The sequence below is a fragment of the Eubalaena glacialis genome, chromosome 8, assembly GCF_028564815.1.
Source record: "Eubalaena glacialis isolate mEubGla1 chromosome 8, mEubGla1.1.hap2.+ XY, whole genome shotgun sequence".
Lineage (NCBI taxonomy): Eukaryota > Metazoa > Chordata > Mammalia > Artiodactyla > Balaenidae > Eubalaena > Eubalaena glacialis.
Genome location: NC_083723.1, coordinates 96,044,431 through 96,060,218, shown reverse-complemented (window position 1 = coordinate 96,060,218; position 15,788 = coordinate 96,044,431). Strand labels below are relative to the sequence as shown.

Genomic DNA, 15,788 nt, shown 5'->3' with positions numbered 1-15,788 from the left:
TATAGTAACTCTGTTGAATAAAATTACTGTTAAAGTCAATAAAATTATATTACAAATAATTTAATCATTAACAATTTTGTGAGATTACATTAATAAAAAATTCTTACATTTTACAAAGAAAAATATATCCATATATACAAAATAGAATTTTATGTAGATAAATTGTTATTATGAAAGATAAGTCGTACTTTGCCTATAAACTTTAATAAGAATTGATTTGCCATTAGATGGCTTTGACTGAAGAGTACCTATCTAATATTTGCTTCAACTGAATCCCTCATATATGTATTGAGCACTTAGTAGATACAAATCACTATATTCAAGGCTTCAGGTATTATTGCTAAGATTTCTTAAACATAATTCTTGCCTCAGGATAACTTAGTACATACATAACTAAATATGATAAATTAGTTAAAGGGAGTAGATAGAATAAAATAGGGTGATTAAGAGAAAGTTCCCATATCTGGTTATAAAAATCTGCAAATATTTTATTGAGGTTGAATTTTAAGATGGGTGTGGAATAATGAATAGCATTTAGATAAGCACAGATGAATAAGGAATAAAGCAGTTAATTTCAAAATGCTATTAGAGCAATACGGGGCAGGGGCAGGGGGGAATCCATTGAGCTGGATGACGCATGACTTGGTAACATGCTCAGTCTCAGGTAACTTGAGACTGGGCTTAACATGGAGTTTATGTGTACAATAAACAGTGAATACCTGTTCACTCTAGTTAACTTTATCTTCTTGAAATTCACAGGCAAAGCTCAATCTAGTTTGTATTTAGATTCATTATTTAAAATATAATTTGAATGTATCATGGTTACAGATTTTGGAACAAAGAAAACTATGCTCTACTACAAAATCTGGAACAATGTGGGAAGAATTAGTGGCTGCCTGCTACATGGATGAAACTGGTCAAATATGGTACCAGTTTATTTTAGGGACCAAACCACAGACACATGGAGATGAAATTGTATTCTTTGGTGATGATGTCAATGCAGGTCAATAGGCGTGGCTAGAGGGGTAAAGAAAATGTGTAAGAACACAGATAATCAATGTTGAAAAAGGACAGGCACAACTTCTAACTTTTTATTAATGCATTCTGGGTCTGAAAGCACATATATCGTTGTATTTGTGCTAAACATTCTATATGAACTTATTCACAAACTAACCTGCTCCTTCTTTGATCTCCCCTCCCCTTAGCCCAGAGCACTTCATGTTTCTCTCTGCCTATATAACACAATTTGACTTGCTATATTATTTCAGTACTTATTTTATGTTCTCTAATAGTTGGAAAACCCTCCACTTTAAGGATTGTGACTTACCCATTTTAGAAATTTTGACGCAGTTCTTGTACAATGTTTTATAACTTTTAGGTCTTAGCTTCTCAAAATATTTTATCCATAAAATAGGGATAATAGTTTCTACCATATGGAGTTTTGGTCAAATGAAATGATATACCTAAAAATCACTTAGAAGCTTGTCATGTACATCCTTAGCTATTAGTTACCATTATGATAAAATCACTTTTATAAATATTTTTAAACTGGATTCAACTTTCTTTGATATGCGTTCTGTGTAAATTCTACCCTCCAAATGATACCTAATAATTTCTTCACTTACATATAATTTCTGGATCAAGATAAAATTTTTATTGATTTATCACCCATGCTTTCCTGGTACTTGTGAACTGATGAGACTGTGGCTGAGGTGATTTGATTAAACTGTAGACTCGGTTTTTCCCTTGTGCCTCCACAGAAGGCTTTTTTGAACAATAAAGTATGGCTATCAAGGTTTTACAACACCACTGACCTTGCATGTATATTATGGAAGTGTTACGGGTTATTTGCTAGAGGGAATTTCAGGTCCGTGTCCCTTATAAGCCAAGTATATAAAGTTTTTACATTGGGGTAAGAAAAAAGAGAAGGATAAAGCAATATCCAAATGATTCAACCAAACAGGTTTCTATAATCACTTGGTAGATCAAAGGGTCACACATGAATCAGGCTGGTGAAAGCACATGTCATTGAGATGACCTTAAATTGTGTTTGTAAGGTAAGGAAGTCGTAATCTGAATTCACCCAAAGCACACATCAGCAACTTGGGCTCTTAACTGGACAATGCATACAGAAAAGCAGAGAAGGTTCTTATGGTTGCCATGCATGTGCTATTCGAAAAATTTTTAACTTGCAGAACTTAGGATGACAAAAATCTAACTCAAAATAAGGCAGTGGATACCACCACTGTGTCACAACTAGTTAAGGTAGACATTTCTATTGCTTGGGTTATTGTTAACAATTTCTTGTTACTGAACGTAAAGATACATGGCAGTTTACAATAAGATGATATTTTGTCAATGACTTTTAGGCAGATAGTAAGAATCATTTCAATGGGGAGCCATGGATTCCAAAAAATGGTATATGACTAGTGAAAAAACAAATGAAATCTAAAATATAGGCAGTTTATAGAAGGCACTCAATAATTATTAGTTGAAGTGAAGTGAATTATCAAGGAAAATTAGAAATATTCATTATTGCTGCCAGTTATTTCACAGGTATCCAAAACTGATTTCAGCATTTACCCCTTATTTGTATCAGCATGGCATTTAAAACATGATGCCACTAACACGTAGCATGGAGACTGCGCAAGGAAGTATTACCTTCTTATAAATCAAACTAAACATAGCTATTCTCATCTGCATTCCAATGCGGTGGAGGCCAAAAATGGCTGGATGAAGGAGCAGCATCCTCACGATAAAGAGAAGGCATAAGCCTATGCCTAGGTAGATCGCAATGGCGCGTTCTACCTTGTTATCTGGATCATAGGAAGCTATGATTCTTCCCAGTAAGAGAGGCTGTACTGCTTTGGTGACTTCCTGCAGAAGAGGGAAAACAGAGAAATGAAATTTTATTTTTCTTTCATAAAATGCCCTCACAATTTCAACACAAGAAGTTTCATCTTTACAGGAGATGAAAGAGGGCCATGCCATACATGAAACTCTGGATGTCCTTTGTAATATCTTTACACTTTGAAATAAGATTTTATTTTAGGTTATAGCAAAAGTCATTTGGAGACGTTTATGTATGAGGTATTTTTTACTAAAAACTGAATAGCGGCCATAAAGCAAAGGTGTAATTTCTGGAATAGTGTGTTAATTGGTAACATCTACATGGCACTTAACAATTTATAAAATATTTTTCATTTGATTTTTATGACAACTTTAGGAGTCAGAGTAAGCATTAATATTTTCACATTGCAGATGAAGAAACTGAGGCCAAAGAGACCAAGTGATTTGATGTGATTTCAAAATAGAACTTTCAAAAGCACTTTGAGTGATGGAATTATTACCAGAATGAACAGTTTCTTGAAGCAACCACATAAAGGGGAACTGGCAACAGGAGGGAGGAGCGTAAAGGCACTGATGGTATTTAAAGTCCAGTGCCACACCCTTCGTAGTCTGGGGTAGGTGGGGATTTTAGGAAAAAAGTGTGTCAGAAGACTTCAGCCTCAGGCCAGTTTCCAACAATTCATCAAGTCTTCAAAGGCCTATGAGTTAACAAGGGAAGACCAAAGTTGTGTTTTCCAAATCTTCCTCATCAGATCTTCAATTGATCACTAAATCAAATTGTTCATCAAATTCATTACCATTTTGCCTGAATATGTAAGAATAGATCTGAACACATGGATTTGAACCCGGAAGGTCTAAGTCTTAACCATCTTGCTAATTTGCCTTCGAAAGAGAAAGACATGTAATCCTGTTTTGTTTTATGATGGCCTAGTGAAATGGGGATCTGAGGCTAAACCCTTCTGGGAAATAATATTATGCTAATTGATTCCATTTCAAATGTATATTTTCAAGCCAGACTGCCCTTCCCCCCAGTATTGCTCAGCATTACTTTCTGGCAACCCATAATATGCTTTTTTTTTTTTTCCATTTTCTACTATGTCTTTTCTAAACCTCAGTGCCCAATCCCACCAGCCCTCTCACTCTCAATAAATGAAAATGCTTTCCTATAACAACTTCATCCCCACAAGGAATCCTAAGCTATAGCACCATCATTGATTGACCACTAGCTTTGGGTAGCTGCTCACTCTATAGCTGGTTGGTATTCAGTACCTCATTTCAAATTAACTGTGTAGACCAAGGATCTGAATGTAGGAAAAGATTCAAACCTTTAAAAAAAAGTTTCCAAACTAATCACAAACATGGAATATTAGAGTTCTCTCATCTCACATAGCCATATTTTAATATAAGTTTGAATTACAGCAAACAGATAGACAGGTGCTGAAAAGAAAATCATTAACTACCTACCCAGATATACCATGTTAATAGTTGGCCAATATCAACTGAAGAGCACTTTTTTTTTTTTGAACTTCATATAATCTTTATTTTTTTTAACATCTTTATTGGGGTATAATTGCTTTACAATGGTGTGTTAGTTTCTGCTTTATAACAAAGTGAATCAGTTATGCATATACATACATCCCCATATCTCCTCCCTCTTGCATCTCCCTCCCACCCTCTCTATCCCACCCCTCTAGGTGGTCACAAAGCACGGAGGAGCTAATCTCCCTGTGCTATGTGGCTGCTTTCCACTAGCTAGCTGTTTTACATTTGGTAGTGTATATATGTCCATGCCACTCTCTCACTTCATCCCAGCTTACCCTTCCCCCTCTCCATGTCCTCAGGTCCATTCTCTATGTCTGCGTCTTTATTCCTGTCCTGCCCCTAGGTTCATCAGAACCTTTTTTTTTTTTTTTTTTTTAGATTCCATATATATGTGTTAGCCGGCACTTGTTTTTTAAAATGTAAATAAGTGAACAATTACTGCTTGTTGGCATGTGTCATTTTATGCATGCTTTGTACTTTTGTTACACATGTATCCATTTTTAGAATGTGTAGAATTGTTTTTGAGGTTTTAAATTTTATATAAATGGTATCATATTGTGCTTCTTGCAACTTTTTTTTAACTTAAAAGTTGTGTTTCTGACATTTAGTCTCATTGATACTTGTATATCTACCTCATTTATTCTGAGTGCTGTTTAACATGACATCCTGTGAATAAATCAGGCTATTTGCCCCACTGCCCTATGTTGGAGAAGATGGGTTGTTCCCATTCTTAACCTATTACAATCTGTGCAAGTGTTGCACTCACTGTTTTCATTCAATTCTATAGATCCATGCCAAACTTTCTCTAGAGTAGATAATTTTATTTCAAAATAACTCCTTAAACTAGGAAAATGTAGTTAAGATAAACCTTGGATTTTAAATTATATGTATAAATATATCTGCAATACAAATATAATTTTTCATAGTATGTTTATAGTGGCAATATTTCATCCTCAAAATTATTTTTAGATCAATATTTTATCCTAGAATTTTTCAATATTATGTTGTACTTCCTAGACAAATGTCAATGCCACATCTACTTTGATTTACTTTTCCATTAATAGTGGGTTTGCACTTGGCTAAAATGCTCTCAAGTTGCAGTCAAGGGCATTGGATTCATGTGTGCCACCCATGCTGGAGATATTGTGTGTGGCCACAAAGCAGAGAATAAGTAAGGAGCTTGGATGTTTACCAGGCATACCAGATAAAACATAATTTCTTGTTCATTATAAGACAATAATCAGAAGACTATGATCTGTGACTGCTTCTCATGAATCCAACTGCTTATATCGTAATTAACATAATCACCTTTCTCCTTTTTCCAGAACTCATATATATATAATCTCCTAATAGATAATATTATCAAATATAGAACCACTGATAAAGACCACAATACATATTTCTAAGGAGTAACTCCTATCTATGGAATGCTAAAAGGAGCATTCTGAGGAAAAAGAGAAATATTTTAGTAATTGAGCTGTACACAGAATTTTTAGAGTTAGAAATGTACAGGCTTGCATAAGTTTTCTCCTATCGAGTAATCTGAACTAAAGTCCCTGCCATTGTATCACCATTATATTTTTTCCAGAACCTGTCACCTCTATCACAATAGACCCATTTGCTGAATTTATTTTGATTTATAACAAAATAAATAAAATTGTGTCAATCCGATTCAGACACCTATTCTGCAGGTTGCATAACTGAATTAATTAGTTGTCTTCTTGCCTCAAGCAAAAGAGGACATACTCGTCCTCTGAACAATAACAGCTATTCCACAATGACACTGGTAGCATTACTGTGGGAGGGTACCTGTTCATAGAAAAAAAATGCAGTTTATTTCTGGTAGAGAAAATTCCAATAATTGGACCATCTGCCAACAGCAAAACAACATAAACCTCACCACAACATGGAACTGTCAACATTCAAGGACAAAATCAGCACTCCAGACCCCTCCCTCCTATATTTTCCCCTACTGTTTTAAGCAGCATGTTCTCTAATATTTATAATGAACGCATTTACAGACATCACCTGATTTTATAATTTGGGAGGGAAAACAATGGTAACTGATACCTAGCTTAATCTAGGTATGCAGTCCTTTACAAAAATCATCCCTGTAATGACTGGGAGAAACGCAGTCCTCTATTCTTGATATGTGAAAGCTGTGTGAACCCTGTTGCCAGTATAGTTTCAGTTACACAAGAAATTTCCCAATTTGCCACCATGTAAAATAGTGTAAGCAGACTGAGGCTTGAATGTAATGAGTCGGAATGTAAATTAATTTGAAAATTTGATAAAATATTTTATTAATTTTTAATTAGACACAAATCAAGATGAAATTAAGGGTTCACTTAGCTAATGGAAGAAGCCTGATACCAATCTTTAAGTCAGCATGACAGGGAAATGAACACTGAATTCAGAGTCATGAAACCCAAGTTTTTATCCCAGCATGTTACCTACACTCTCTGTGTCACCTTAGTCACTTCCCTTCTCTTGACAGTTTCCTCACTGATAAAATGAGTGGTGGAGCAAGCTTATCTTAAAGTTGCCCTCCAGAGCTAATATCTCAGATTATATGATCTGAGTCTGGGGAGTCCTGTGGCAGAGGCTGATGATTCTTGGGCAAATGTCCTGGCACACATCCTGACATCACTATGGGTGTTTTCTACTCAGAGGGATGCAGGTCTGAATAGGATGAGTTCAGAATGCCATCTGGGTAGAGGGGGTCAGGTTAGAGAACAACACAAGTGACTACATTCCTGCTGGGAATAATCATGAATCTCAATTTAGATCAGCCTCCCAGGGGAAAATTAGGAAGCCTGAAAATACCTCCTGGGAAATACATCTGGTCTCTCATGGGATCCCCCAGACCAGAACTTAAAGTCACTGTAGATGAGTCTGAATCCTTTAACCATTTTGTTCTACCTGCATACCTAGGACAGGGTCAGATGTTTCTAGAGATGGGGATGTCAGCTGGATATTCAGACCAAGAAAGAAAGTTCAGGTGAAAATAAAAAACTTAGTTCAAGCTTGCAATTACATTAAATTAATTAATCCCAAAATAACTTTACTTTAAAAATTACAATTCCAAATCCAAAGCATAGTTGTTTCGAATACGGGAAGAATCAACATTGAAGAACTTCTAAGGTTACATTGTTTTCTATTGTGTGTAGTCAGTAAAATCATCATCATCATCATCATCATCTCAACTTGCTTTAAATATATTTTATATATCTTAATCCCAGAAATACAGAAATAAGAAAATAGAAATAATAGAAAATAAGAAAATAGATTCCTAGATACCAAGCATAATAATCAATTAAATAAGTATCCCAATTATAGTAATGATACAAAAGATACTTTGTAAATACCAATAATTAATATATACATATCTTAAAATGTATTCTAAAAAACATTACTAAGACATATTTTTTAAGTGTCAAATAAATGGAGAGACTTTAAAACTTTCCATAAAAAAATCTGAATATTGCAAAGATTACATTCTCCTCCAAGTTATTTTATAAGATTAATACAATCTTCATCAGAATTCCAAGTGGATTTTTTGGATGTGAACCATAAGAGCAGGGACTGTCTTAGTTTTTGCAACAATCTCAACATCATGCACAACGCCTAGCACAGAATATCCACTCAGCAGATACTTGTTGAATCAATGGATAAAATGATTCTAAATTTCATTTGGAAAAAAAATGAGAGACTAATCAAAAACATGTGAGGAATAAGAATAACGTGTGAGAAGGTTTACATTACTGGATATTAGATTATATTATACAGCCAGAATAGTATGTGGCATGAGAAAGAAATAGACTAACTTATCTGGAATGTTCAAGAACAGGTCCAAGTACATGTAGCCATTTTATATATAATAAAATACGGCATTTTAATTCAGTGGAGAAAATGCAATAATCAATGGAGAAACTGGATACTCATTTTTTAAAAATTAGATTTCTATCTCATACATACATCCAAATAAATTCAAGTGGATTCAATAGTTACATGTAAAAGATGAAATAATAAAAACATAGATATGTGTTTACACAATATTGGGGTAGAGAGGACTTTTTAAAATGTCAAATGCCAGAAACAGAAAACAAAAACAAAAAAACTATAGATACTGGCAACAAATTTTTAAAAATTGAAACTTCTGATTGTCAAGAAAATTAAAAATTAACATAACTCACTAGAAACAAATGACAGTCACCTCATACCAGTCAGAATGGCCATCATCAAAAAATCTACAAACAATAAATGCTGGAGGGGGTGTGGAGAAAAGGGAACCTTCTTGCACTGTTGGTGGGAATGTAAATTGATACAGCCACTATGGAGAACAGTATAGAGGTTCCTTAAAAAACTAAAAATAGAACTACCATACGACCCAGCAATTCCACTACTGGGCATATACCCTGAGAAAGCCGTAATTCAAAAAGAGTCACGTACCACAATGTTCACTGCAGCACTATTTACAATAGCCAGGACATGGAAGCAACCTAAGTATCCATTGACAGATGAATGGATAAAGAAAATGTGACATATATACAATGGAATATTACTCAGCCATAAAAAGAAACGAAATTGAGTTATTTGTAGTGGGGTGGATGAACCTAGAGTCTGTCATACGGAGTGAAGTAAGTCAGAAAGAGAAAAACAAATACCATATGCTAACACATATATATGGAGTCTAAAAAAAAAAAATGGTTCTTACGAACTTAGGTGCAGGATAGGAATAAAGACGCAGAGGTAGAGAATGGACTTGAGGACACGGGGAGGGGGAAGTGTAAGCTGGGACAAAGTGAGAGAGTGGCAGGGACATATATACACTACCAAATGTAGAATAGATAGCTAGTGGGAAGTAGCTGCATGGCCCAGGGAGATCAGTTCAGTGCTTTGTCACCACCTAGAGGGGTGGGAGAGGGAGAGAGGGAGGGAGACGCAAGAGGGAGGGAGACGCAAGAGGGAGGGGATATGGGGATATATATGTATACATATAGCTGACTCACTTTGTTTACAGCAGAAACTAACACAACATTGTAAAGCAATTAGACTCCAATAAAGATGTTAAAAAAAATTTTTTTTTAATTTAAAAAAAAAAAGAAACAAATGACAGGCTGAGGAAAATAGTCTCTCATAGATCAATAAGAAAGAGACAAACACACCAAAATAAAAGTAGACAAAGAATATGAAAAGGCAATTTGCACCCCACAAAAAATATGCATAATTAATACATAAAAACAGTTTAAACTCACTAGGAACCAAAAGTAATGCAAACACAAATGATAATATACTGTTTTTCACTTAGCAATTTGGAAACATTTTTTAAATGATAATAAGTATTGTTAGTGAGGGCTGAATTTCATACTTTAGTATCAGGAAAGTAAATTAATACATCTTTTCTGGAAGGCAACTGGAATATCTACTAAAATTTAGCTTTTAAAGAGATGTGCATTGAAGAATTATTTATGACAGTGAAAAATAGGAGGCTATCTAAATATTCAACAATGAGGAACTAATGAACTATGGAACAGCCACATGAGTCATTAAACATTAAAATGATTAGGAAGAGAATTATCTAATGATATGAAAAGGCATTCACAAAACATTAAGAGGAGAAGTAGATTTATGACACATATGTAAAGTAATGATCCACCTCCCTTCATTAAGTATATATTCTCATGGGAAAAAATTGGAAAGATAAACATCAAATTTATCAATAATTATCTGATTATTTTCATAATCATAAAAGAATATTTAAAAGATAAAATAAATAATAAAATATTGGATAGAAAATTGTATATAACTTATGACAACAAATAAATGATAAAAAGAAAACATGCATACAAAAAAATAGAACAGAGTAAACACACATGCAGGCATACACCCAGAATTTATCATAAAATACGAAGAGTACTGGCTTATATACCAAAGCAAAGGCTTAAGATTCTGCCTTTGACATGGTAAACAAGAGTGTCAAATTTTTGTTTATCTTGATACACTAGAGTCTTATGGAAATTTTTGGCTTTATACAATTGCTAAATGAAAAAATTTTCCATATTCAGCATAGAAAATAAAACCTATCCAATGCCCCAACTGTATGTAGTTTTTACAAAAATGTATGTATACCATACCACAGGGGTCTCCAACCCCCAGAACTGGGCCACACAGCAGGAGGGGAGTGGCAGGCGAGTGAGCAAAGCTTCATCTGCATTTACAGCTGCTCCCCATCGCTCGCATTACCTCTTGAGCTCCGTCTCCTGTCAGATCATCGGCGGCATTAGATTCTCATCGGAGCAAGAACTCTACTGTGAACTGTGCATGCGAGGCATGTAGGTTGCACGCTCCTTACGAGAATCTAATGCCTGATGATCTGAGGTGGAGCTGAGGTGGTGATGCTAGCACTGGAGAGCGGCTGCAAATACAGATTATCATTAGCAGAGAGGTTTGACTGCACAGAGACCATAATAAATCAATTGCTTGTAGACTCATATCAAAACCCTATCAGTGAGTGGCAAGTGACAATTAAGCTGCATCTTATGGAGTAGACTGGACATAAGCAACACACGGGTGTCACTGTCTCCCATCGCCCCCAGATGGGACCATCCAGTTGCAGGAAAACAAGCTCAGGGCTCCCACTGATCCTGCATTATGGTGAGTTGTATAATTATTTCATTATATATTACAATGTAATAATAATAGAAATAAAATGCACAATAAATGTAATGCGCTTGAATAATCCCGAAACCTTCCCCCCTCCTCCGAGTCCATGGAAAAATTGTCTTCCACGCAACTGATCCCTGGTCCCAAAAAGGTTGGGAACCGCTGCCATACCAAGAACAGAATCTCAAAAATATTATTATAGTATCTGTCTACCCTGAATCATGTTTTTAGATTTGGTGCCTAATTTAAAATGTTTTGCTTTTGGTATTTTCCTTTGAGTGTTCATTGATTTATTAACTATTACCAGCAATGTCTTCACTAGAAATCTAAGCTCTGTTCTTCATGTTTTGTAAGAAAACAATCCTAGACTTGCTGATATAGCAGCAAAAGTAGGTTTAATCCAGAAAATGCAATAATGGAAGACATGTTAAAATATTAATTTTAATTTCTGAAGTAATGCTTAGAATCTAGGTATCATTTTTAAACATTAGCAAAATATTTTCCTGTGCCCTATAAAAATGAAATTGGTACTTTAAGACTTGCTTATAGCATATATAGAGAAACAAGTAAATGCAAATAATAGGAGTATTTGTGAAGTTAGGTAGAGATTGTATTTAATGCTACAGTAACAGGTAACATTTATAAAGCACTTGCTATGTACCAGGATCTATTCTACATGCTTAACTTGTTTAATTCTCACAATAATTCTATGAAATACGTGCTATTATTGTCTCCATCTCACAATCAAAGAAACTGAGACAAAGAGAATTTAAATAACTTTCCCAGTATCAGACAGCTAGCAAGTGGTAAAACTAGGATTTGAACCAGATAGTTTGACTCCAGAGCCCCCCCATCTTATTCATAACCTTAAATAGAAAAGACAATGTTATAATATGACCTGGCAGTTGATCAATTCAAGCATTGTGACTAGTTCAGTATCAACCTACCAAATAAAGTTACAACTTAATATCACTGTAATTTAAGATAAAGCCATTTCTCTAGGCCCCGTATCATAGACACATAATTTAAAAGGTGGAAGGGATCATAGAAACTGTGCACTTTCACCACATCACACTCATTAGTCACCATAGGATACTGGTTAACTACAGGAAGTAAAGAGGCACCATGTTCACGCCAAGAATGAGGAAACTGGGCCCCCTCATCTCTAGTTTAAGTTGAAAGTACAAGATCACAGACAATTCCTAATTTACAAATCGATTTTGTTCTAAAATTTCACACGTGAGAACAGACGCATTTTGCCCTGGATACAATATCCTACCAGACATGGTGTTGGATTCCTGGGTTCGCCTTCAAAAGCACATATAATGGTAAATGCTCTTGGAGCACCTCTGAGTTCAATAGTACTGTAAAAGCCTAACCAACCTGCATAACAATGTTTTTACAGAAAGAGATGGATCATCTCCTCCGTGCAGTCTTGGAAGAGAAACATAGTCCCTCCTAGCTATACCTTGGCCCTCTCCACGCACACAGTCATCTACTCCTCTCCAGCAGAGTCTTGAGAGAGAGTGCCGGAGGAAGATGCAGAAAGTTAACAGTTAACGTTGGGACACTGCAGTAAACCCTCAGCCACATTTAATCTCAGTGGGATTCTTGTCGCTTCTATTCAGGGGCTCCTTGGCCATGGTTAGTTCACCTACTTCTCTTTTCACAATAACTGTAACCTCTAACTAGGCTTTCTCTTCTTTCATGACCCTGTAAATCCTTGCTACTCAAAGCATGGTGCTAGGGCAAACAGGATCTTCACCTGGGAGCTTTTAGAAATGCAGAATCTCAGGTTCCACCCAAAATCTGCATTTTAGCCGGATGGGAGGGGGCAGTGGTTGGTATGCATATAAAAGTTTGAGAAACACTGTCCTTCTGTCATTAAAGGACTTAATATTTATTTTTTGTCTAAAATTTTTTTGATATTATCATTTTAAAAAAATCAAACTAAAAAATTCCATGTGTACCACCCCCCAATACCCTCACCTTAGATTCTAGTGAAAGTCAGATGCCTTCAGTGATAACGTTTCTGCTTGTCTACCTCAATCAGAATCACCTGGGGAACTTTAGCCCCGAGCTCATCCCAAACCAATTAAGTCACATTATCTGGGGTTGGGCTGCTGGTTACTCTAAAGTAAAAATTCTGTTTCAAAGAAATCTAAACCCCATGATTTTCCAAACCTTGACACAGGAACTGGGTAGTACACTGTGGGTAGCACAGGAAGTACAGCATGTGTGTTACAGATGGGGGTTCTAGTAGAGGGTAGAAATATTCAGGATGTAGGGTGAGTGTAGGCAATGTAGCATTCAAGTCCCTGCTGGGGTTAGAGAAGCAGCTAGATATGGGGGGATGGGAGAGGAAGCTGAGAAAAGAGTTCTCCATGACAGGCATCTAGAAAATTTGCTGGAGGTAGGTGACCTTAGGTGAAAGGGACATAAGTAAGTCAAAGTGCCTAAGCCAGAGACTACCTGTGTGCAGAATTCCCCAAAACACTCTCTTAGTTAGCAGTTTGCTTGAATTCAACACCTACCCAATGTCTCTGTCAAAACATAAGGGACAAAGATCTTTTGCAAGGTAGACTGTGGGACTTGAAAACTCTAACAGCCTAAGTCCTAAGACTTCTTTATGACCTTAAACTTCTTGGGGTTTAAGAAATTTAAATAATAAAAGTAGTTTGACTCAAGTTGCACTGACATTTGTCTCAATTTGATGATGGAAATATGCCCAGAGCTGCCTAGGAGTCAAGAATATAGTTGAGTGAATGCTTGTAAATTTCTTATCATAATAAAGGTATTGTGATAACCATATTCTCTCAGCAATCTGCTTACAGGACTCCCTTCCCTTGGCTTCCCTCTGACTGTCCTTAATTGACTTGCACACTCAATTCTTCAACGGCCAGTTTTTCCTTTATGCTGGGAGTCTTAAATGTTAAAGGCAATGTTATATCTGGCTGCTGAGTCAAATGGAGAAAAAACAAGTACATAGTTAATCATGAGAGGCCATAGCTAATATGATTTTAAATTACATCAGTATTGCAGAGAGACAAACTCTTTCATGATGGCATTTCCTTTTCTTCTTAACCTTTCACAGTCAACAGCTTTTTTTTTTTTTTTTTTTGGCCACACCAGCATGGCATGTGGGATCTTAGTTCCCTGACCAGGGATCAAACCCGTGCCCCCTGCAGTGGAAGCTTGGAGTTTTAACCACTGGAATGCCAGGAAAGTCCCAACAGCAAATTTTATAGTACTTTTTCTATCAGTCCTGAAACCAGTCAAATATTCTTTATACCACAATTATCCTGGTTTAGAGGGATTAAGAACACACAGAATATCTTGAAAGTACGTCCACCTTTTACCAAGAGTAGTGTTAAGCAACTTCAAGAATCCCTGCTCATTTAATGGAAATTAAAACATTATCAAGATGACACACACAGAATAAAGAAGGAATCCCCAGAAAGAATACGATAAATACTAAGGCATTGGTATAAGTTGTTTAAAAGGATAGAGGTCTTATTATAACAGCGAAATTTTCTCCCCTTCTTTTCTTCCTGTAACAGACAGAAAGGATGGAGTAGAGAGATCAGATGCTCTGAAAAACTACACTCATCTTAATGACCACCATATAAGTTCTTAAAGACTTAACAGTTTTCAACATTTTTACTACTTAAAACTGCACGGTGAGGCCGTGAAGCCTTTACTCTGTGACAAGGGTGAGAAACCCACAGCCTCACCACACCTGTGCCATTGCCAATGTAAATTTCCTCTCCATGCCTTCTCACCATACACATTTCAGCTGCTTTCCCCATCGGTTCTTTTCCTCACCCATTTTCTGCTGGTTATCAGTAGAAGTTGAGCTGATGGAAATCACCTTTGCCCTTTAAACATGCTGTCAGTTCCAGACCAGTGGCCCTGGGCTCAGCTTAGATCAGTGGCACCACTCACTCCCCTCAATCCCACCCCTGGGTAATTAATTAATACACCAAGAAAGGCTTTAAGATTCCTTTTGCTGGGATATTTTTAAGCTCGAGAAGTTTAAGAATAAGTTAGTCCTTCTCCACATCCACTCCATTCTTCTACCCTTAATTTTTTCTATATGTTTGACTCTTAGCACTGCTGGCTCTTGGGTGGATTTCACACAGTTCCTTCCCAAGTATAAGTGGAAAGATTCCAGTTGGTTCTCCTGTCCTGCCACCTGCTCTGAACTTTCTTCAGATTTGCCCCTGAGGTGACCCTGGAAGAATCCTCAACATTCAAGCTTTTAACCTATATCTCCTGAGCAGATGCAAAGAAGCTCAGCAGACCCAAGACTGATTACTACAGTCACAATTCTATTGAGTACCTACATACAATCATTACAAATATAGTTACATAGCAATTATAATCTGATCTAATGCAAGGGTCATAGGTTTTGGAACCAAAGAGACCTGGCTATCACTCAAATTTACCACATGCATAACGTTGGAAAAGTTACTTAATTCCCTGCATCTCAATTTCCTTTTCTATATATTTGAGATACTAATGTCTGCTCCATGGAGTTGCTAGGAGAATTACCTAAAATAATCTGTATAAAGGGCTTAATGCTGAACCTGGAACAGAGTAGGTACTCAATAAATATTAAACTATATTTTGTTTATTTTTTGATCTGTGTGTACCAGACCAAAAATAAATTTTATAAATATGTTCATGTATCATCTAAATTTTCATGTTTAGGTGACTGCTTTGGTTCA

At 36.0% G+C, this 15,788-nt stretch overlaps 1 protein-coding gene across 1 annotated transcript in view; it reads right to left on the bottom strand.

The window, feature by feature from the left end:
* Positions 1-15,788, bottom strand: part of CFTR (CF transmembrane conductance regulator) — a 199,644-nt gene that overhangs the window by 149,440 nt on the left and 34,416 nt on the right. The window contains exon 4 of the mRNA XM_061198249.1: positions 2,662-2,877. Within this exon, the coding sequence (XP_061054232.1) occupies positions 2,662-2,877 (216 nt within the window). The remainder of the gene's footprint in view (positions 1-2,661; positions 2,878-15,788) is intronic.